This window comes from Phascolarctos cinereus, unplaced genomic scaffold, assembly GCF_003287225.1.
Source record: "Phascolarctos cinereus isolate Bilbo 61053 unplaced genomic scaffold, phaCin_HiC Scaffold_3;HRSCAF=262, whole genome shotgun sequence".
Taxonomy (NCBI): domain Eukaryota; kingdom Metazoa; phylum Chordata; class Mammalia; order Diprotodontia; family Phascolarctidae; genus Phascolarctos; species Phascolarctos cinereus.
Window position 1 is genome coordinate 137376783 of NW_027555736.1, and position 22821 is coordinate 137399603.

The following is a 22821-nucleotide window of genomic DNA, read 5'->3' on the forward strand; positions in this document are numbered from 1 at the left end:
AAAGGACGTAATTGCGTAAATGGTCCGCTTCTCTGAGGTAGCTGGATAGCTTTTGCAGGAAGATTACAGGGGAGCTAAGGATGAGGTTGTATCATTGCCCAAGCCCTTGAATAAGATGCCCAAGGCGCGAGGGTGGCGGTGAGGGTGGGGCTAGGGTGTGAGCATCTCCACAAAACTACACCCTGAAACCCTCCGGCGGCGTTTCAGGAGGTTTCACAGACCCGAGCCAAGAGCTTATCTCAAATTTCTGTCCTCGCGGTTCGGCTCGCCTGTAACAGGAATCCGATTGGTTCCAGGAAAGTTGCAACTGTAGAAGTTTCCCCATCGTGCCGCTGATTGGCTCCTGCAATGCCTTCCCCCGGCCAATGGAGGCCTCTGTTTTATTTGCCAGTACTGGCTGTCTCCCTCAGTCCGTGCTCACAAGCCACATATCTCTCTCTATGCAAAGGTCCTGCCTACTCCTCACATGCAGCTTTGCAGCCTCAGCCGCAGCTGAACGTTTTTTAACCTGATCTGCCCCAGGATGTGGCTTCTGGAGTGACGTCGGGCCCAGATGTTCTCCCCAGACCACGCCCACACCCGGGATTGAAACACCCTCAGAACAGCAGTAACGGGCAAAGCTTGTTGTATTGTCACAATGCAAGGGAAGGGGTAGACCAGCAGCATTATTATTTTTTTTTATGTTTATTATTTGGCATCCTTCAAAAAAAATCAGCTTTTGAAGCCGATGAAGCCGCAGCTTCCTGAGCTTTCATTTCACTGGACTTCAAATGCATTCACTTTTTAATGACCGGCCGGGTGGGATCTTCCTGGACGAAGTGCAGTTTTGGTAAAGCTACAAACCCAGCACTCACAGTACGCAGCGTGCCCAGAGAGAGAAGACCCATCCCCCACCCCCTCCGCCCACCAGCTTGGATATATAGAGATATATTTATATATATATTTTTATGCAAAGAGAGAAAAAGTGCAATTCGAGATTAAAACAAACAATTTCTCTGTAAAATGGCAGCCGCCGCCTATGTGGATCATTTTGCAGCCGAGTGCCTTGTTTCCATGTCCAATCGCGCGATTGTCCATAGTCCCAAAGAGGACCCCGACACCTCACCCGAAGGCACAGCAGCCCCTCCTTTTCCGAACGTTGAAGACAGGCGAGAAGGCAGAGAGACTGGCAAGGACAACGCCTCTTTGATCGTGGTGGCCAGGATTTTAGCTGATCTCAACCAACATGTCCCAGCTCCTGCCCCGCCGACGGAGAGAAGGGAAAATGTCTCCAAAAAGGAGAAATTACCTAGTCGCCTGTCTCCGTCGGGGGAGCCGGCTCAGGAAGCCGCCTCCCCCGACAGCCGATGGAGTGGAGAAGCAGCCACACCTACTAGTCCAGCAGGGAGCGAGCCCAGCCTCAAACAAAGGAGCAGACGGGGGAGAAGCCGAGCTGACCCCGAGTCACCTCAGAAAAAGCACAGATGCCACTACGCGGGCTGCGAAAAAGTTTATGGCAAATCCTCCCACCTCAAAGCTCACCTAAGGACTCATACAGGTCAGTCCCCAGCCTGCCGGTGGCTTAGCCATTAAACTGTGTAAGGAGTGGCACTCCCCAAGGCCAACGTTAGGATTTGTCTCTTGTACGTTTCAAGCTGACACCTGGTGCCAGACACTCAGTGAACTAACACCTTTTCTCCCTGGTTGTTGTTAATGTTTTAAAGTGACGAGAATAAAGTGGCGTGTTAGTGCCGTGGACAGTAAGTGACACTAGCCCTTATCCACTTCCCATCCTCCTTTCCCATCATCCCTGTCCCCCAGGTGTCAAGATTGTAAACGGTAGTAAACCTTTTTGGTTCAGCTTATTTTCGCCTTCCCCACCACCCACAAGCTACCTGTCCTCTTTACAGCTGTACCCCGCTGTAAGCTAACTCGATATAGCGCGATTTGGGATTTTATTCGGGAAATAACCCCCGGGGGATGGGATTATTCTCATCTCAAAATGATTCAACCCTTCCGAAAAAGGGTTTACGTAGAATTGCTTAAAATAGTGACTCCAATCCGTACACAATGTGATCTGGTTTACAAAAATTCGATTTACACAAAACTTTGCCCGGAAACTAGTGCATATAGCGAGGTACACCGGTGCTGCTCCAACCCCGGCTATGTTCCGTCCATCAGTTCTGGATCCCGATAGCTTCATAGAAACCTTGAACCAAATTTTGCCTTCCTTTCCCTTCCAAGGCTTCTCATTCATTATCCAGTATCCTCCTCAGCTCTCAGGGTGCGCCTTGAAACCGGGGAACTTGCCTTTGGTAAAGGCAGTGGGGCTCGTGGGAAGCCATCACGGCTGAGGTGGTGGGGTATCAGGAGGTGGAGGACCAGAGAACACTGTCTCCCTACCCTTCCTAGCAAGCTAGGAGATGATCAGGGTCGGGCGCAGGGGCTGAGACAACAAGTGGTGGTTGTAGGGGGAAGGTGGTGTGGTGGTAGGGGCTGAGGGGGAGCAGCAAAAGGCGCTCTGTACTAGGAGCCTGGGCGACCCCGCCCCACTTTAATGGCTAAAAGGCTAGCCTCGGGGAGAGCCAGTGCGAGAGGCGGCGTGGAGCCGGGCTGTGCGTCCGAGGCACAGATGGATGGCTCCGGCCGGGTCCTGTCCCACTTCCTCGCCGACTCCGGGAGGGGAGTGGCCCGGCGCCAGCCCTCGGAGCCTTTCTGCGTTATCCTTGTAGAACGCCAGGAAAATGAAGCCGCACGTTTTTTTTGGAGTTCTCGGCTGGGTGAGGGACTAGGCTAACTACGGGGAAAGCCCTCCTTTCCCTCCACCCCCTCCTTTTCCTAGCCCAAGTGAATTTGGGAGGGGCTGGGAGGGAAACCAAGGGGAGGAGCCCAGGCCGATTCAGGTTCACCCGGGGACACCGGCGCTCTCCAGCTACTCTGCACATTCTTTGCTCCCCTCTTCCTGTAATTTTTTTTTTCCTTCTCGGGCCTCTGGGGTTTAATTTGTTGTTACTAGAGCCAATCGTACTGACTGTGTGCAAGGGAGGGGGGGAGGAACAGAAAAGAGAGTGACTCTGCCCCGGGATGTGACGGGACTCGGGGGTACTGGGTTTTCTTTGTTGGAAGCTCCCCCACCACCCAGCTAGCCAGACTTTCTCTCTCTCTCTCTCTCTCTCTCTCTCTCTCTCTCTCTCTCTCTCTCTCTCTCTCTCTCTCTCTCTCTCTCTCTCACACACACACACACACACACACACACACACACACACAACCCGCAGCTCCACACCCAGAGCCTCTTATTACTCCGGCGAAGAACAAGCTTCCTATTTCCAAAGCATTTTTAATCTTGAACTCTTCTCATTTGTTTACCGGACTACCTGGAGCTCCTTCCTTCTTAGCATTCCAGACCTCCTCATCAAATATACGAAAGACCTGCCCTCCACAATTGCTGACACTGTGTATACGGCCCAGACTTAACTGCTAAGGGCTGCAAGTAAACAAAGGTAAATAATAGTCCCGCAGGCCAGGACTCAGGTCTGGAGTATGGCGTGACAGGGGCTGAATGAGCACTGTATGTTAGGAAATACTTGTCTAAGCTTGCTGTTAATTACACAGACACTTTTTTTTTCATTTTACACTAAACCAACAAAGGTGTGAGAAAATAGTTGTTCTCTCCTCCCAATTGTAATAAAAGACCTCCTTTCCCCTGAGGAAACAAAGTAAATTAATTTATTAATCTTATTTCAGTTCTCTGCCTGGTCAGACCAACGGTCCTAAAAACCTCACTTTTCTGGTCCATCTGCACATAAATGGATTATTCGTTTATTATTAATTTAGTACCCTCCCAACACACGGAAAAACTTTACTAACATCCTATATGCAATAATTTTGCTTGCCTAAACCCATATTCACATAGTAGCAGAGCTTGAGTGCTACTTAGACCCCCTGGCTCTTTCCAGTGCTGCTTCTAGTACACTAAGATGCTTTGGAGAAAGGAAACTTGAGTCATATTCTGTTGTTGGCTTTCGTTTTACTTCTACTCTTTCCCCAAGGTTGTGCTATCTGTTTTCTTCTCTCTATCTTCCCTTGAGTTCCTCTGTTCCTTCTCCCCAACTCCTCCAACATGGGTAAGTGGGAGTCAGCTTCAAAAGAGTGTGACTAGGACTGGAGGTGTGGGGTATGATTTCTGTTTAAGAGTGTAGTTAATGCTAGGAATCTTCAGTTAAGGTTGGGGAACTATGATCAGAGTTTGTGGGTGTGCTCAGTATTGAAGGGTAGAAAGCCTTGGAGTGGGGGGAGGGAAATGTGGTCTGGGATGATGAATCTAATTGAGATTGGGGATTTGTGGTCGAATTTGATCATATGTGGTCAGGATTAAGGGGGTATGGGATCAGATTTAGGGGGCATTGTCAGGTTTGCCATGTATCCAGAGTTGGGGCATGGTCAGTGTTGGGGGTGTGTCCAAAGCTGTGGCTTGTGCTCAAAATTGAGAGGTGTGACTGGTTTAGTGCCGAGAAAATAAGCTCAGTTCCTCTTTGCTCTCTTCTCAGACAAGGACACTAAGATGAAACATCACCATGTGGCTGTGTATTACAAATAGTGATTTGGCAGCTATTAGCCTAGGAAGCTAGGGGATGGGGGTGGAGGATGGAAAAATGTAGGCTAGCAATAGGCTTTCTATAGTAAGGTCAGTCAGAGAAAAAGGTAGGAGGGTAAAGACTCCCCAATCTTCATTCTTACTTCACTGGTCATTCCTCAGGAACTTTAAAATATGAAGGAGATTGTAGCTTTTCTATTTGAATTGTAAGTATGATGGTAAAGAGGGGAAGAGATATGCGGGTGTGCACACACCCACACACCCACACCCACACACACCCACACACACACACACACACACACACACACACACACACACACACACACACCCCTAGGGAAGATTCTGGAATGAACCTATTATATACCATGGGCAAATGGCTTTCTAGATAAGCCTCATTTTGAACACTCAAAGTTCTGTCACTTAGTATCTGCACTAGCAAGGATGGACTACCATTCTGGATAATTTATTTTCTGGATAAATTACTGCTATCCTATCTACTGGCTTTAAAAGTTTTTTTTCCTCTCAAATTACCTAGATAATTCTCTCAACTCTCAATTCACCTTTCCTATATAGTCATTTCCTCTATGTTTTTGGTTATAGATATTAGTAGCTTGGAATATTGAGCCTTTGGGCCTTCTGAATCTAGGTCTGCAGAACATAGTAAATTAAGAAGGTTAAGGAAATGTTTACTCCTCTGTCACCACCCCTTAAACAAGAATGCTCTATGTTAAGAGAGCATTTTCTTTAAATGTCTTGCTAGGCTGTTTTTCCTTTATTCTCCAAATCCTGGGACAAACTTCTTTCTTGGTGCTGGGTCATCTTGAACCCCATTGACCAGCCAAATCAGTGCCATTCCCATCAACTAACATGACTTTGTAGGGACTCTAAGATGTTTTCAATTTCTCCCAGAAACTAAGAATTGCAACACATAGATACCCAAGTAATGATAGTACTAAAGAAAGGCCTGAAGTTTTTTCAAGCCAGGTGAAGGGTTGATATGAATAATGGACTGGGATCAGATTGTCACCCTGTGGGACACTAAGATCTGTCTGATCTGTACTCAAATTGCTCTCTACCATGGAAACTAACCGTCTTGCAGATGGTGAGGATCTGGAACTGTGTTTGATTTGAAGACTTATTGCAATACTACTATATAGTTGGTAGAGGACTCATTGCCTTGCAGTCTCAAGAACCAGGTTTAAGTCCTGGTTCCATCACAAACTAACAAGTCACTTTAACCTCTTTCAGCCTCAGTTTTTTCATTTGTAAAATGGGAATAAAAATGTTTGCTTTATTCACCTTACCAGGTTTTTAATGAGGAAACTTTAGAAGTAATAATAAATAATAGCTAGCGTTTATATAGTGCTTTAAACAAAGCTCTTTATATATAATTATTTCATTTGATCTTTACAACCACCCTGTGATATCCCTTTTTACAGATGAGGAAACTGAGGCATTGAGAAGTTAAGGGACTTGCCCAAGGTCATACAGCGAAAGTATTTGAAGCAGGATTTGAACTCTGGTCTTCCTGATTCCACATCTAGCACTTCACCCACTTTACTTGCTGCCCCTAGATAGATAGATATAGGTATACATACAGGCACATATATGCACACACACATACATACATACATACATATGTAGACATATGAGCCATTGAATGATGCAATGGGCAGAGAACTGACTTGCCCAGGTTACAGAGTACTAAGTGACAGAGGTAGGATTTGAACCCAGATCTGCTCACTCCAAATCCAGTGCTCTTTAGCCATATGGGGTAGAACTAGAAAGACTTGGGTTTGAATCCCACCTCACAGATATTGAGTGTAAGGCCATGGGCTAATGATTAGCTAATAATAACCATTATTAGCTGATAATAAATAATAACTAATAATTAGCTAATAATGTAATAATGATAAGCTAATCACTTAACCTTTAAGGGCCTCCAGACAGCTGTCTATAAGTTGCAGTGAGGGTACTGACCTATACTGACCTAGAAGTTCCCTAAGTCAATGAAACCATGAGTCCATCCCATATGCCTCTGTGTGTGTGTGTGTGTGTGTGTGTGAGATGCTATCATGTTGCGTGTTGTGCCTATTCCAGTGAATGTTTTCTTCATTCCTTTGAAGCTCCTTGATCTGGCCTTTTGCTTAAGTGGTAACAGTTAGAGCTTGGAAAAGAGTTGTGTAGAAGGGCCTCTGTTAAACCACATCACAGGAAATCAAAAGGATTCAAAGTTAAAAAAAGTCATCGAGACCACCCCTCTTATTTTACATACTATAAAGGCCTAGAGAGTCACACAGGCACCAAATCCAGGGCTTTTTGCCTTTCAACCACTCTCTTTAAGGAGTTTTGGTTCAATTTAAGGATATTTGGTTCAGTTTTGGCTCAAGCCTGAGGTAGGAAGTAGGCTACAGAGACTATTTTTCCATCTAGACTATAACCTTTGGGGAGTGACTTAGTCTAAGTGTCTTGATCTGCAAGATGTGAGTAATAATATCTAATCTATGTGCCTCACAGAGTTAGTATAAAATGACATTAGTTATGTAGGCACTCAAATGTTTGGGCAATTAACTGTAGTGTGTAGGAATAGTACTTAATAAAGTATAAAATGCTGTAATGTTCATGATTTTGTCATTGTATTAGTACAGTAGGACTCTCTGACAACAATAGGGTATTATTACTTAGATTCTAATACACTGAGGATTAAATTATGTCACCTCTTTCCCTAATAACTACACATAGAAACTATAAGGCACAACACTGGATCATGGCATCATCCATATAGACCTGGTAGGGACCTTAGAGGTCATCTAGTCCAACCCCCTCATTTTACAGATGTGGAAACTGAGGCCAAGAGAGGTTTAGTGACTTGCCCAAGGTTACAGAGTACTAAGTGACAGAGGTAGGATTTGAACCCAGATCTGCTCACTCCAAATCCAGTGCTCTTTAGCCATATGGGGTAGCTCTTGGATTTTTGTCTATTTCCCCATGCATTCCACTGTATTTAAATTTAATTATCAGTTCAAATACCTTCTCATTACAATTAAAAACCAAAGGTCACAGAGCTATTTAAAAAAAAATCTCTCTGAATGTGGTCTTGGCTCTTCATGTCCTAATTCACACTTAAGCAATTTTTTCAAGTATGTATGCAAATTTATTACTGTCATTAATACTGATTTGTTTTTTCTGATACAGATAAAAACATTCTGAGCATTCTTGGGGTATAAACATTACGTTAATTTATAATGTGAAGGTGATTTTTTCTAACAGTTTTATGAAGGGCCACAGAAGGATCCAAATTACATTAATTACCTGTCAGAATCAGCTAGGTAGCTGAGCGGAGAAAGCATTGGGCCTGGAATCAGAAAGACCTGAGTTCAAATGTAGCCAAAGACATCTATTAGCTGTGTGATATTGGGCACATCATTTCCCCACTTTATGCCTCAATTTACTCAACTGTAAAATGGGAATAATCATAGTACCTACCTCCTAGGGTTGTTGTGAGAATCAAATAAGATAATATTTGTAAAGCACTCAGCACAGTGATTGGGACTTAGCTTTTGTTGTTGCATTGTGTCAGTCATATCTGACTCTTCATGACCCCATTTGGGGTTTTCTTGGCAAAGATGCTGGAGTAGTTTGCCATTTTCTTCTCCAACTCATTTTATGGTTGAGGAACTGAGGTAAACAAGGTTAGGTGACTTGCCCAGGTTCACACAGCTAGCAAGTGTCTGAGGCCAGATTCGAACTTATGAAGATTTCCTGATTCCAAGCCCAGTGCGGTATCCACTGTATCGCCTCGCTATCCCCTAGGTACTAAATTAAGTGTGTTTCCTTCCTCTTAAAAAAAAAAAGCTATATAGACCATGCAGATCACATAGATTTTCAAGAAATTTACTCTTCCAGTTAGAGAAATCTCTCTATCATGGGATAATCTATCAACCAGAAAGCTCTATTAACTGGAAGTTATGGGCTTTAAAAATGTAATATTAATTGATGACATAATGATAATTGTGAATCCTCTCATCTAGATCCCAAAAGGCTTTCTGAATTGCTAAAAAATAAAATTATATTGAGTAGAGTTTTAGTGCCAATTGTATTTTATTTCATTCCAGTTGTTTGAAAGTTAGTTTTCTATTAGTCAGACTATTTGGTCAACTGAAACATGTAGTCCAAAACTGGGTAAGAGAAAGATTTTCTATGGTTTACCTTTTGGGTTTTATTCTGTAGGCTGGTGAAAGCCCCAGTCTTCTGAAAGAGGGGCATTGATGTGGAAATTAAGGAGGGAAATGTGAGGTATAACTGAAAGACCCTAAAGAGCATTGCTTCATTCTTTAGAAAATCTATCCACTAGTCTCCGGCAGAGAGCTCTGCTATGAAATAGTTCACCCTGCTTCTATCATTTTAGCAGCTGGCAGCCAGTGTTTTGACTTCGTCAGATTATGTTTTGTTGTCCAGAGCAATGGGGGGGCTTGGCTTGCTACCAGTGGAATGGACACACTGTCTTTCTTGGCAAAGACTCTCTGAATACATTCCTACCTATTTGTTCCCTCAAAAGAATTGTTTTCAGAACAGTTCTGTTCTCTGCTTTTCCTCCAGCCGGCCAGCCAAAACGTTTCTCCTTTAATGTCTTTAGCCAGGGCCAATCCAAGTTGCAGTTCTCACGTAGTTTTTCCATGGCTTTCTGTTAAAGTCAGGGGAAAGCTAGAATAATATTGTATGTTTACCTTCTTCATATAGGTTTAATCAGCTCTGCCAACCTTGCAATTTTGGGGAGTATAGATGCTGTTAACCCTTGGGGGCTAAAGCATAAGCAACATACATTTGTTCCCTTTGGGGGAAGGGAAGTGGAAAGGAAGGAGGCAGAGAGCATGTGAAATAAAACAACATTACTAATGACTCCAATGTGATCCATGGGAACTGGTCTGGGCTGAAGTTTATGTTATTAAGGCAAAGCAACTGTTTTGAAAAATTTGGAGCCACTCATTTTCATAGAAATAATTCATGAGCTAATTACACTAACTAGCTTATTAAAGTAACAAAAGGTTAGCACTGACAGCGTCCTTAGAGATCATCTGGTCCATCTTTTCATAGATGAGTAAACTGAGGCCCAGAGATTTTAACCAAATATTTCACAAATTTCTTAGTTAGTAGTTTACAACTTTTTCTATATAGCAAAAAGACTTAATTTTTTATCTCTTACAGCTGCCTTCTTCTTCTTTTTTTTTGTGAGAGAAGGGAATAAACCAAAAATAAAATTTAAGAAAAACTAAAAACCAACCTTCCAAACTCATAATTTGGTCTGCTGGGATATCTTCAGTAGTCATTTTCTACTTCTCTAACAAGAGGATCATAAGATCACAAATTATAGAATGATAGACTTAAAGCTGGAAGGGATCTTGGAGGCCATACAAGCTCGATCATTTTACAGAAAAAGAAACTGAGGCACAGAGAGGTTAAGTAACTTACCTAGGATCACATAGTTAATGAGAATCTGAGGTGGGATCTAAAGCCAGGCTTTCTTGATTACAAATCTGATTTTCTCTCCACTATGGTTCTTGGGCTAAAATCAGTCTTCCGGCTTGTGTGCATTGTTTTAAAAAAGGGAGTCTAGAGACACACCCGTATACTCACAATTAAATAAACACACAGTGCTGTTGTTTGCCCTCGGAGACAAAGTGACCAAGTGTGTGGTATTTCCTGGGTCAGAATTCCCAGAAACCTCTGCACTTGAATTGCCTATAGTGACAATAGTTGCTATTATATTGTTAAATTAAAAACATATACATTAATACTAATACTGTACTTTGCTCTAGCCTGACAGAAAGTTTTATGTAATTTGTCAGCACTAATCTCTATCTAAGCCATTTTTCTAGATTGGAAATAGATGTCTAAATTGTCGTAGCTCCCCATCCCCTCTTCTACCCCAATGAAGATCCTAAGAAAATAAGAATCTTAAAGTAGGAAAAGATATAAAACATATACTCAGTTTGGGTTAGCAATCTAAAATTGTTGAGTAATTTAGTCAACATCCCATTTCCTCCTGGGCCACTCTTATACCTCCTGGAATTAAACAAAGGAATCTTGTGGGCAACTTAATCCTTTCTTAATGGAGAAGGGTAGGTGCTAGTGCACCAAACATTTGAGATGAGCTGGTAAAGAGGACACTACTCCTAGTGGGTGAATAAGCAAATCAGTTTCTGGGGTGAGGAAGGCCTTCTTTATTTAAATAATTCCATAAAGATAGCCACTTACACTTTTTATAATCTGTATAAAAGAAAGATCCACAAAAGTCTTAGGTAAGGCTATTTAGGGATTTCCATAAATTCATAAAGCATAAGAAGTTCTTTCTAATGTTCAGTTTGAAACTAGGGTATCACAGATATAATTAATCAACAAGCATTTATTTATTAAGCATTTATTATGTGTCAAGCATTCTGCTAGGGAACAATACAAAGAATGAAATATTACCTACTTTCAGGCAAATAGGTGGCAAAGTGGATAGAGTTACTCTCTGTTAAAAAGTTTAAAACCTTTGAAATATATTCCTAAGAAGTCTTTTCATCTTCCTGTCATTCAATTTTTTAAAAGGGATTTTTCCAGGAGTCTGGAAAAAGCTTTAGAGGTAATTATTATTTCTTAGCATTTTCAGTTTTACTTCAAAAAAGAGGTTTTTAATATGTTTCTATGGAACTATCTTGTGTTCTTACCTTCTGTAAGAGCCCTGGGAATGGGCAACTTGTATAGAAGAGCTGGCAAAAGTTAAGGTGATGATAAAGGTTGAACACTTCTCAATGGTTTCTTTTATTAAATAATACAATGATATTAACACCTCCTTTATGGAGGAGAGCCCTTATCTAGTGACTCAGTTATTTAGAACATAGCAAAGAAAAAAAAGGCAGAGAAGCAGCTGAAATGGATGTTTATTTTACATATTTTATTTCACAAAATTTATACATTAAAACTCATGAACTTAGTTCATAGGAGAACCCCTGGATCCTCATTGAGAGACTATTTACTCATACTTTACACACAATACTTACTTGTTTGGTTGACTGATTTACAAAAGTTGAATTAAGGCAGGGGAATGCAGTTAAATTAAGGTACACTAAAAGCCCAACCACCATGCAGAAGATAGAGAAAAAGATAACTATGAAAAGAAAACAAAAAGCCATAAGAACTCAAGAAATATAGTGACCTGGGAACAATTAAATGTAGATAACAACCTTATAGACCTTAAGAGCATAGGTGTGCATAGAGGGTGTGCCTGAAGGGCCTATGGGAATGTACCCCCAGGGTGTAATAAAACTACTCAGGATGTATGTACAACTATGCCCCCAAGTGCATCACTGACTTACAACTGGTAAAACAAAACAAAACAAAACAAAAACTAATGTTCATGATAACTCTTAAGTCATTCTCAAAAGCTAAATAAATCTCAACATGTTTTAGTTTGTTAAGGAGTATATAATCCATTTGAGAAAACATCTTTTATCAGTAACTTAAAAAAGAAATAGAATAATAGTTGTAAACTTTAATTATCTGGACCATTCATTTGTGGGGAAGATGAAACAAATAAGTTGTTGTTGTATAAGAGGTTTCCTATAATTTCCCTCTGAAATGTTTCCATGTACTCTATTTTCACTTGTATATTGGGCAGGAAGTTTAAAGACTCTGAAAAGGATAAATCTTAGCCTCAGTTTTTATGGGCAAGAGATAGTAGGAATTATGGTGACCATTGCTGAGAAATGGGCAGGAGGAAATGGGCTCAAATTTAAGTGAGAATATTGAAAAAATGTTGTTTGTCTTTGGTTCTGGAAGAGGACCATAACATCAGGAAGGTGATGCCATGACTTGCAAGTGAATTGGATTTAAGTGAGGGAGGGCTGTGCAAAAACATCAGCTTCACTTTGTCCTCTAGAACCATCTGGGTCTAGTGGCAAGATATAGATCAGGATGACTGGAGATGGCCCCTGAGAAAAATGGAAAGCATGGGTATAAGCTACAGGAGCAGCCTAATATGGTAGAAAGTGTTGGATTTGAAGAGAGAGGAGCTGGCATCTGTGTGTTCTTGGGGAAGTCAGTTAATTTATTTGGCTTCCATTTTCCTCATCTGTTCAAACAGAAGGTTGGAGTAGATAAACTCTAGAATCTCATTTTGGAGTTCCTTGAGAAGGGGAAGGGAATAAAGCATTCATTAAGTTCCTACTACATGCCAGGCACTGTGCTAAGTGCTTTGTAAATATTATTCCATTTGATCCTGACAACTCATGCAGGTAGGTGCTATATTATCCCCATTTTAGAGCTTTGGAAACCAAGGCAGATGGGTTAAATGACCTTCCTAGAGTAACAAAGCTAATAAGTATCTGAGATCAGTCTGCACTCAAATCTTTCTGCCTCCAGGCCCAGTGTTCTTCTGTCCACTTTGCCACCTATTTGCCTGAAAGTAGGTAATATTTCATTCTTTGTGTTGTTCCCTAGCAGAATGCTTGACACATAATAAATGCTTAATAAATAAATGCTTGTTGATTAATTATATCTGTGATACCCTAGTTTCAAACTGAACATTAGAAAGAACTTCTTATGCTTTATGAATTTATGGAAATCCCTAAATAGCCTTACCTAAGACTTTTGTGGATCTTTCTTTTATACAGATTATAAAAAGTGTAAGTGGCTATCTTTATGGAATTATTTAAATAAAGAAGGCCTATATTATGTGACCACTTGAAGTCCATTTCGGATTTGTGATTCTTTGGTTGGCCATGTCCTAGGGTCCTGGACACACACACACACACACACACACACACACACATAGATATAGATATATAGGTAAAGATATAGATACACACACACACACACACACACACACACACACACACATCTCATCAAAACTGAAAGCCATTGTCTCCAAGTCCCAACTCCTTGAGGTCCTTTCACTCCTGGCAAACAACTACTCAACTAATAAGCCAATATAGTTGTTACATAGGCTCTAATCGAATGTATCAACCAGTTAGCTTTATTTGGGGAACCTTTCAGGTGACTTTGCCTTTGGCATATTATACCTCATGTCACTGAGGAAGGAAGCACACAGACCTGGGCTGGCCCTGGAACTTGGTTGATTTCCCTGGGACAGGGAGTCCCTAAGGACAAGGTTGGGCTGTACCTTAGAGAAGGCCTGCTGGCATAAAGCATAACTCTTTCACACACCTACAAAATTTTATAAAAACAACAACAATAACAAAAGCAAACCACTAGACATGAGGGTCATAGGAAATAGCTTATAAACTTCCCTATATGTGTTGTCCCCCCAACAAACTGGGGAGGACTTCACCTACTTCCCTTCAGGCCACGTGTTACCTTTTTAATGACTTCTTTTTAGCTTTCCAAGCCACCGCAGTGCCATGCTATATTAATTTGAAATCCATATAAAGTTATTAGGGAACAAATAGTATGATTTGCTCCATGCCCTAAACCCAATCCGGTAATTCTCCTTTCTCAGATTCTTACGATCAACCATGGAGGTCCTTCCTCCTGCTCCTGAAGTTCTGTGTTTCTGAAAAGGAAGAGAAAAGGCAGAAAGGCACAGAAGCGCAACTGGAAGAAACTGAGCAGATGGTTTGGAGGGAAGCAAGGTGGTCTGAGGAAGCTGTAGATGACATTTGTGCTGTTCTTTACACATGACACACCATCTCTGGGCTCTCTGAACTTTAACTGGCTGTCCTCCATCTTGGAATGCTTTCCTTCCTCATCTTTGACCTTTGGCTCTCCTAGCTTCCTTAAAGACTTAGCTCAAATCCCATCATCTGCAAAAGGTTGTTCTCATTCCCCCTCACTGCTAGTGCCTCCCTTCTGATACAACCTCCAACTTTCCCTCTGTATGTTATGTATATTTATAGTTATTTACATGTCTCCCCTATTCCAATGTGACCTCCTTGAGGTAAGGACCATTTTTGCCTTTCTTTGAATCCCCAGTGCTTAGCACATCATCTCAAACATAGTAAGCACTTAATAAATGTTTCTTAATTGGCTGCCTCTTAAGTGATCTTAAACCAGAATTTAGTTTATGGCAGAAAGGAATTCATTTTGAATTTTTCACCAAAGTCACTAGAGTTAGTCATTAGATCTTTATAAATAATTTCTTTTTTTATGCATTTGCTATTTTTAAAATGCTTTTTTGAACAAGACTTTTGAGGGTCCTTATCCCTTCTTTGCTCCCACCAGAAGGATGTGATGTGGGGGGAAAAATAACTAGTTTCTTTTCCTGGCACCTGAACCCGCCCTACTTTGGATATTAGAGAAGAGGGAGAAGAAAGGGGAGAGGAAGTGAAAGCCAAAGGAAGAAAAGGACAAGGGGGGGGGAGGGAGAGAATGGAGAGGAACATTTGCATCTGCTTATTCATTGAACAAGCATGTATTGACTACCTACCCTGGGTTAGTCAGGGGAGGAGGGATACTGAAGGATGATGATGCATCATCATCCTTGACTTCCAGGAGCCAATTATTTAGTATATGATATGATTGATTTTTCTTTTGCCCTTATCCATTTTGCAAAGACCTAGAAGTCCTCTACTTCCCTTCCATAAGGAGCTGGAGTCTACTTGGAAAGCCAGCTATCAAAGCTGTCAACATTGCCAAGGGAAATTCTGTGGCAGCTAAATACTAAAAATAACTTGTTTCTATGCAACTTTCCATTTTTGTATAATAAATGTTGAATTTGAGTTTAAATGTGAACCCCCTCTGGTTTCTGCACCACCTTTTAACTCAGCCAAGCCGACTAGATGGTAGGTTTTTCCAGTTGTGTGTTGTGAATCTTTTTAAAAACAAATGATAGCTCTTGAGAAGCTTGGGAATGTCCAAATCACTACCTCCTCCCTTCTCTTCCCCCTCCCCCCCGAATAAACACCACTGCCAAAACAGGTTTTGCTGTTTATACTGGATAAAAATATGTTTCAACAAGATATTTATAGCCAGAAGAAGGTATTTATAGGAGTGTTGTCAGTCATGTCTTTGCACAGTTTGCCCATTCACCTCGAAGCCAGTCCACAAAGATGGAACTGTCCCTTGAACTGGGCTTTGTCACCTGCTTGCTTTGGTGACAACTACTAAGTATTATAATGGCAGGAATGTACAAACCATTAAGCTAAAAAAAAAAACCAACTACAGATCAAACTCTACACACCAAAACTTGGTTTCTCTCCCCTCCCTCCTCCATTAGATTATTTTTGGTAGAAACCAACTTCTGGGGAACTCTAGGTGGGGATATACTTGTGAACTCTTCTCACCTTCTCCTGGGGACTGTTCAAAAGCAGAGCTGGTTTTACTTATAATTTGAATCGGATATGAATAAGGCCATTACAGAAAAGCAAAAGCAAAAAAAAAAGACAATTAGAAGAAGAAAAAGGGCTATTATTATGAAATGTTTTCCCACACTAAGATTGCCCCTACTGCTTTGCATAAAACATTGGACATTATTTAAATGCAACAATAATTTTAACAATATATTTTTATTAAAATTATTTTAAAAATATATTTTTGTGTGTGTTGACAACTGGGTTTATTTTCCACAAAACACCCAAAAACAAAACCAGAAACAAACCAATCACCCATCTGCTTTGAGGACCTCAAGTGCTATATTTTATTATTGTCCAGGCAAAACATGGTCACAGCTCTTCCCAGTGGGCAAACGTGGAACTTGTTTATGTAGGACATGTGATTTCTAGTTCTGTTTTATAACTTAAGCCTATGCCAGAAATTTTTTTTTCCTACCCCCAAATAACCTTGTATCAGCTGTTTGGAAGTTAACCTTGTTGACAAAGCCAACATACTTTTTCAACTCAAATTAAGAGAAATCTTTCAAGATAATTTGTTAACCACCCCCACCCTCCTTCCCATTGTGAATTTTTTTTTTAAAAAATCATGTTTAAAAGAAAGTAGAGCCCTATTTTTTTGTTTGTTTGTTCCCAGTTTGTTTTTGTTTCTGTGTGGCTGGACGTGGAGATTTGTTGGTTAGATAGCCATCAGACAAATGTTGATTCATTAATAAGAGGCCATGAGAGGCAGACGTACTGATCCTGTATTTGAACTTGAAGACTCAAGTTTACACAGGGTTGCTATCAAGGGATAAAAGGCAAGGGGAAAAAAGTTCAGCAGGCAGTCCCAAGCAGCTACATGGGGGAGGGAGGAGAGAAGAGGAGGGAAGAGGTCTTAATTTATTCTTTTCTTTTTTTGGCAATCATAGCACAAAAACACTTGCTAACCAGGAACTTGGCTTAAATCATGCAACTGTAAGCCTGACTATCCTTAAATGACCTCTCTGGAAAAGCACTGAGTGGTTTGTTGCCTTAGGTTATAGATCTCTGTGCCCATGCCAGGTGATAAACACATTTCTTCAGGAACAAAGAGGGAGGGGCTATAGATGATTGGAATTACTGAAAGATCTCATCTATCACCTAAGGAAATGCCAGTGTCTTCTTTCCCTGAGTTATGGACCTTACCTTCCCTGCTGCCACCCTCCCCCCAATCTTGGATTTCCAGCCTGCGTTGACAACAATTTGAGAGTTGGACTTTACAAGGTATTTGGGGCCAAAGTTCCTGCCACCTAATAAAAAAAAAAATTAGGTCTGACTTTATTGGCCATTCATTGTACAGTTAGCTCCTGTTTCAGAAATGAGTTTAAAAGATGGCATTTTGGGAGCCTTCCATCTCCAAACAAAAGTTTTGCAATTTCTAGCACAGCCATGATGCCATCTATTCCTTCATTGAGTCATTGATAAAACTCTTGAACAGTATAGAGCTAAGAAATGATAGTTCTAAATTGTATGGTCTCTATTAAATAAAACCTTAGCTAACCCGAATATGTAGACAATGGAGTATTCTGGAGAACTTCATTTTCTGGGGAACTGATGGTTTACCCTATAAATAGTGCAATAGCTTTTCATTTCAACCTTTCTAAGAGTATTGAATGCACACTGATCATAATGAGGATGCCCCAGGAGACTTGATTTCTAGTCCTGGCTCCACAATTCATGGTTCTGTAACCTTAGAGATGGAATTTACATTTTCTATGCATTAGTTTCCTTGTTTATAAGATGAATGGGTTAGGTCAGAAGATCTCTAGGGTCCTTCTAGCTCTCTGCCCCCATTTTATGATGCCCTACCTTAGTAGGTTATCTTACACAGAGTAGGTAATCAATAATGGTACAACCTGGAATAGTGGGAAGAACTCTAGATTTGGGGTCTTAGGTGAATGTTGACTTAAATGGAAGAAGGTCTCTAGTAGAATGCCCCAGGTTTGGAGGATTTTCTTAGCTCTATACTGTTCAAGAGTTTTATCAATGACTCAATGAAGGAATAGATGGCATTATGGCTGTGCTAGAAATTGCAAAACTTTTGTAAGCTTTTTGATGTGTAAATCAGGGCTTGCTTTATTATTTTGTTGAGTGTATAGACTTAAAGTAATGGGAAAATTTTTAATAATTCAAATTAAATTTAAAAGTTTATTGTCTCTCCCTCTCTCTCTCTCTCTCTCTTTTGGAGAGCTACTTGTTAAATGTTTACTAGCATACCTTTGGATAGGATGCTTCTTAAAATTGAAGATGACACAAAGGTGGAGGAGATAAGTAATGGATATCTGTTTATCTTGTTTCTGAGATACAGGAACCAACAATAGTTTGTGAGAGAAATATTTGAAGGTCTTAGGGGACTGGAGCTAAAAATGTACCACCAGAGCACTGTGGTGCCAAAAAAAAAAGTCATCATTCATGGCTGAATTAAGAGAGACATAATGCCCAGAATGAAGTGCTCTTCCACTCTATATTGTGCTTTGGTCAAGCTATCTTTGTTATATCATGGTTATGCAATGACCCTAGGTAGCTCATTTGTGTATAAGGTTTACTCCAACTTAGAGACATTCAGGAAAAGTTTAATGGAAATTTTCTAGTTGAAGCTTTGACCCAGAGAAGAACTGAGAAAATATACCTTTTTCCTTTCATTACAGAATTGGGGGATCAGGGTATGGAATATTGAATTTGCTGTAAGACAGTCAATGTTTGGTTGATTTTATGGAAATGCTTCCTCCACCCATTTCTTTTAAAAAAAAATTTGTTATGAGGGAGGGCTCCATGTGGGAAGGGAAAAGGGGGGGAGGATATATTCAGAAATGGATGTAATGCATGGTTTTTTTAAGGTATCAATAAAAAGGGAGGGGGGAAGATATGCTTAGTATAGGATAAAGGTACAGTCCTTAATAATTATACAGTGTCTTTATGTTTAAGGAACTCAGATTGTATTACAGTAATCATGCTTGGGACAGGCCTGTCATTTGGTTGGGCAGGGCCTAGAGCAAAAGTACTGGGAGTTTAGTTTCAACTCCCTTTCTTCATTCTGTAGCCACTTTCTGTGGAAATTGGGCAAAGTTAGAAATGAGAACATGTAGTGACTTGTTAGCACAACCAATGATGAGTCTTGAGACAAGAATGTAGTGGACATTAATTAATTAATGACTTAAGCACAAACTTTCTGTCCTTTCCCCTCCTACCCTGTCCCTGTTACCCTTCACCTATTTCAGTTGAAGTTTCAAACCCATGTAACATTCATGAAAGAGAAAAAACAATAAGTACATCCTTGATTTATTCCTCTGATTACATTTCCATTCTGTTATTAATTCTGTTTTGTTCAGGAAGGCCTTTTGTCATACCAGTGTAAACTCAAGAACATGTTCCTTAAATCTGGTTTCTTGGTAGCGTGAATTACAGATTTTCTGAAATACCGGGTACCCTCTGTGGAAAGGCCTTAATGAAGTCAGAAACACTTGTACAAATCACTAGTTACCCTTGAGAACAGAGTTGTAAACAGAAGCATGGTCTGAATTTGCTATTTATTCTCTCCTGAAGTCATTAACTAGAGATTAGCCTTCATCCCAAATTGTACTCATGTTTAGGAGTTCTGAGTAACTGCATTTTTATACCAAGGTCACTTTTCCCAAGGATTTCAAGATGTTTTCCACTTCGCTTAAATGGATACCAGCTCCTTTTACCTTAATCATCTATTTAGAGCAAAATCATTTAATTTCAGGGGATATATTCAGTTAACTCTGTGGCATTGAAGACTATATCTCCTTTTATTCCTTTAAAATGTGCTTTTGGTATTAATTTTTTCTTTTATGATGGCAAGAGATTTCTCAATGGTCAAGGAGTATCTGAAGTGAGAGACAGATTATATTTCCCTGATATTTCCAGGTATGTAGTGGTTGTATTTGGCAAGGCTACCTGTGGTCAGTAGTGGTGATTTAATCATAACTGAAGTGTTTTCATGGTTTTCATAGATTCTCCAACAGCTCACACAATGTCTGAGGGTGTGTGTTACTGGCCTAACTGGGAATAGCCTGGGAACAATGGGAATTTTATCATTTGTGGGCAAAAATCTGAAGAGAAACTTTTTTAGTAATGTGATGAGGATTAAGGGTTAAATTTCCCTTAGAATAACATACATCTTTCTTCTATGATTCAATGTAACATTCATATTGGACACTCGAAACTTTATTTCCTTGTCTTTTATATTCATTATCCCATTGACATGATTCCTGAGTGATTGAAATCCTGTTCACATTGCCCATCTAGTAATAAAAATGGTGCTTAGAACCATATTTATCTGTCTGTGAGAGGGCTATGCTTTGACTGCTAATTCTCCAGTAAAATTATTCCTCTGGAAAGAAATCAATCAAAAGAAACCTTGCCCCAGATAGCATAAGCTGCCAGCAATAATGTTTGGTTCTCTTTAACAGGGTACTTTGCCAAATGAACTAAGATGGGGGTTATGTTCCTTCAACAAAGAACTGGATCCCAAGTGGTGTAATTCACAATAGATTTTACAGGCACGGGCGTATATTAAAAATCTCTTTTTCAGTAAAGCTGAAAATATTAAGAAATAATATTTTCCTCTAAAGCCCTTTCCAGACTACTGGAAAAAGCCCCTTGGAAAGGTGGGTGTTGGAAAACTGGAGAAAAGAACAAATAGGTTTTTCCTTGGGAGACTGATTAATGGTGGTACCAAACCTTTTAACCAAAAAAACCCTCTTGTCTAATCTTGTATGCCTAGTAGAAGTGATTTGGTTATTGACTCATCTCTGGGTAGTCACCACTTAATCTGTCCACCCAAAATGATTGGTGGGCCAGCATCTACCCTTCTCCATTGAGTAAGGATTAAGATATCAATGGAAGGGAGGATGTCTTCTTCTTTAACTTGGAGGGAGAGAAGGGAGTAGCCCGAGAGGAATGGAATAGTGACTTAATTGCCCAATTCTGGAATGTTACCTAGACTATATTTTAAGATACCTTTTCCTTTTGTCAAGATTGCTATATGTAGCTAAGTTCCAAAGCCCATTGATACAGGGCTTGGGTTACATATGTTACCTGAAATCTTGTAGCAGTCATATCAGAGGGCATAGGGGACCACGCCAGTTTGGACATCTCTCTCAGTAAGTTAGAAATGACTGAAAAAGATTAATGTTAAATTAAATAAAAATTTTCTTTCAGTTTGATGCCTGAACACAGAACACTGTATTAGTATTAATATTTTTTCTCTGACGTAGGCAATAAGGGCATGTTAAAGAAGCAGGTATGCCTTTGGTTATCACGATATTTTGAGGTGAACAATGAGCAAACAAACGGACCTACAATTCCTGCTTTTACAGTGAACTTCATGGAATTCAGACAGAAAATGGTATGTTAGTCATGGACATGTGTGTGTTGGGGGTGAGGTGGGGGCAGATTGTAACTATACATACTGGCAGTTCCACTGCTTTGCTCACCCTGGAGCAGAGTTGTGACTCCTTGGAGCTCTTTCCCTTCCCGTTTCCTCTCCCCCCACTTCTCTCAGCAATACCTCCATTGATTGACAGAAGACCTAGTATTAAATAAATAAATAAATAGATAGATAAAGCTGGTGTAAAAAACTAGAGGTTTAGGTGCCTACCAGACCTTTTCTGACTACAAGCTTCAGTGAGGGTTTACCACTATCTAGTAAAAACCACCACTGGGGGCTATTTTTCAAAATTTGAACCCAGGCTCAAGGCCAAAGTAGCACTCAGCTACTTTGAAGCTAATGAAGATTGGAGAAAAAGGGGGCAGGGACTATGGACAATCATTTTTGTTTTTGGTAGGAGTGGTTTTCCGATTTCCAATTTCCCCCACTCCCATTCCTCGCGCTAAGTTTGGATTCTTGGAGGTTATTCCCGGTTAGGTCAATAACACACACCCTCAGACATTTTGCGTGTCACATGATCAACTGGTGAATTAGATCACCGAATCCAGAATAGGAAGAGTTATCTTTTGTGGGTTGGTGCTTTGGGCTTCAATATGGGCTTATGAAGCACATTTGTTTCACATACCAATATTTGGTTAGATGTTCAATGTTAAGTGCCTAGCACCCAATGAAGCTAAAGGTAAACACTGTAGCCTTGGAAACTGCTTACTGAGCTAGGCTGAAAAATGCTTGTAGTGAGAGGAGTTTTAATTGTTTCAAGTTTCCAAGAAGTGGTTTTGTTTTGCTGTATTTTTTAATTGGATAGAGTGACTAAGATATCAAAATGCCTGACCTGGTTCCATGTAATTTTTTTTTCTTTGAACAAACATTTGTCTCTTTCCTTTGTAGGAGGAACAAATTTTCAAGAGATTCATTGAACTTTTTTTTTTTAATAGTAGGAAAGCCTTTTGAACATTGCCAGGATAGCATTGTTCACTTCTAAAGGCAGGGAACAGAAAAAAAGGCAGAATCATCACTTCTCACCCCCTGGAGGTGGGGAAAGGGAGTAAAACTTGTGTTGGAAAAACTCCAAGAATTATGTGAGCCTAAATAAATATAACTCCAGGACTTTATTAGCTTCTAGGTTGATTAGGTCCATGGAAAGTTTCTGAGAGATGTCTATGTTGGAATAGCCACTTTTCTAGAACCTGGGCTTTTAGAAATTCATGAAAAAGAATAGAAGGCCAGTACTTAAATCATCCCGAAGCCTGGACCAGCCCTCCAGTGCTGAAAAATCTTCCTCACAACTGGAATCTGTGATTGGGGAATAAGCCAGTCCTCTCAGTTGGAGGATCTCCCAACAAATAACTATGTGCGAGGTTTTTTTATTAGTGTTCCAAGGTGTGAACATGTTTTATGTTAATGTTACTGCATTAGCCTGTTAAACTGGTCAAATGGCAGATGAGGGTCAACACTGGGTTTTTGTTTTGTTTTGTTTTATTTTATTT

General features: G+C 40.4%; 1 protein-coding gene across 1 annotated transcript in view; it reads left to right on the plus strand.

Annotated features, from left to right (window-relative positions):
* The first annotated feature begins 401 nt into the window (after positions 1–401).
* KLF13 (KLF transcription factor 13) overlaps positions 402–22821 on the plus strand; it is a 96898-nt gene continuing 74478 nt past the window's right edge. Inside the window, exon 1 of the mRNA XM_020968655.2 lies at positions 402–1537. Within this exon, the coding sequence (XP_020824314.1) occupies positions 1003–1537 (535 nt within the window). The 5' untranslated portion in view covers positions 402–1002. The remainder of the gene's footprint in view (positions 1538–22821) is intronic.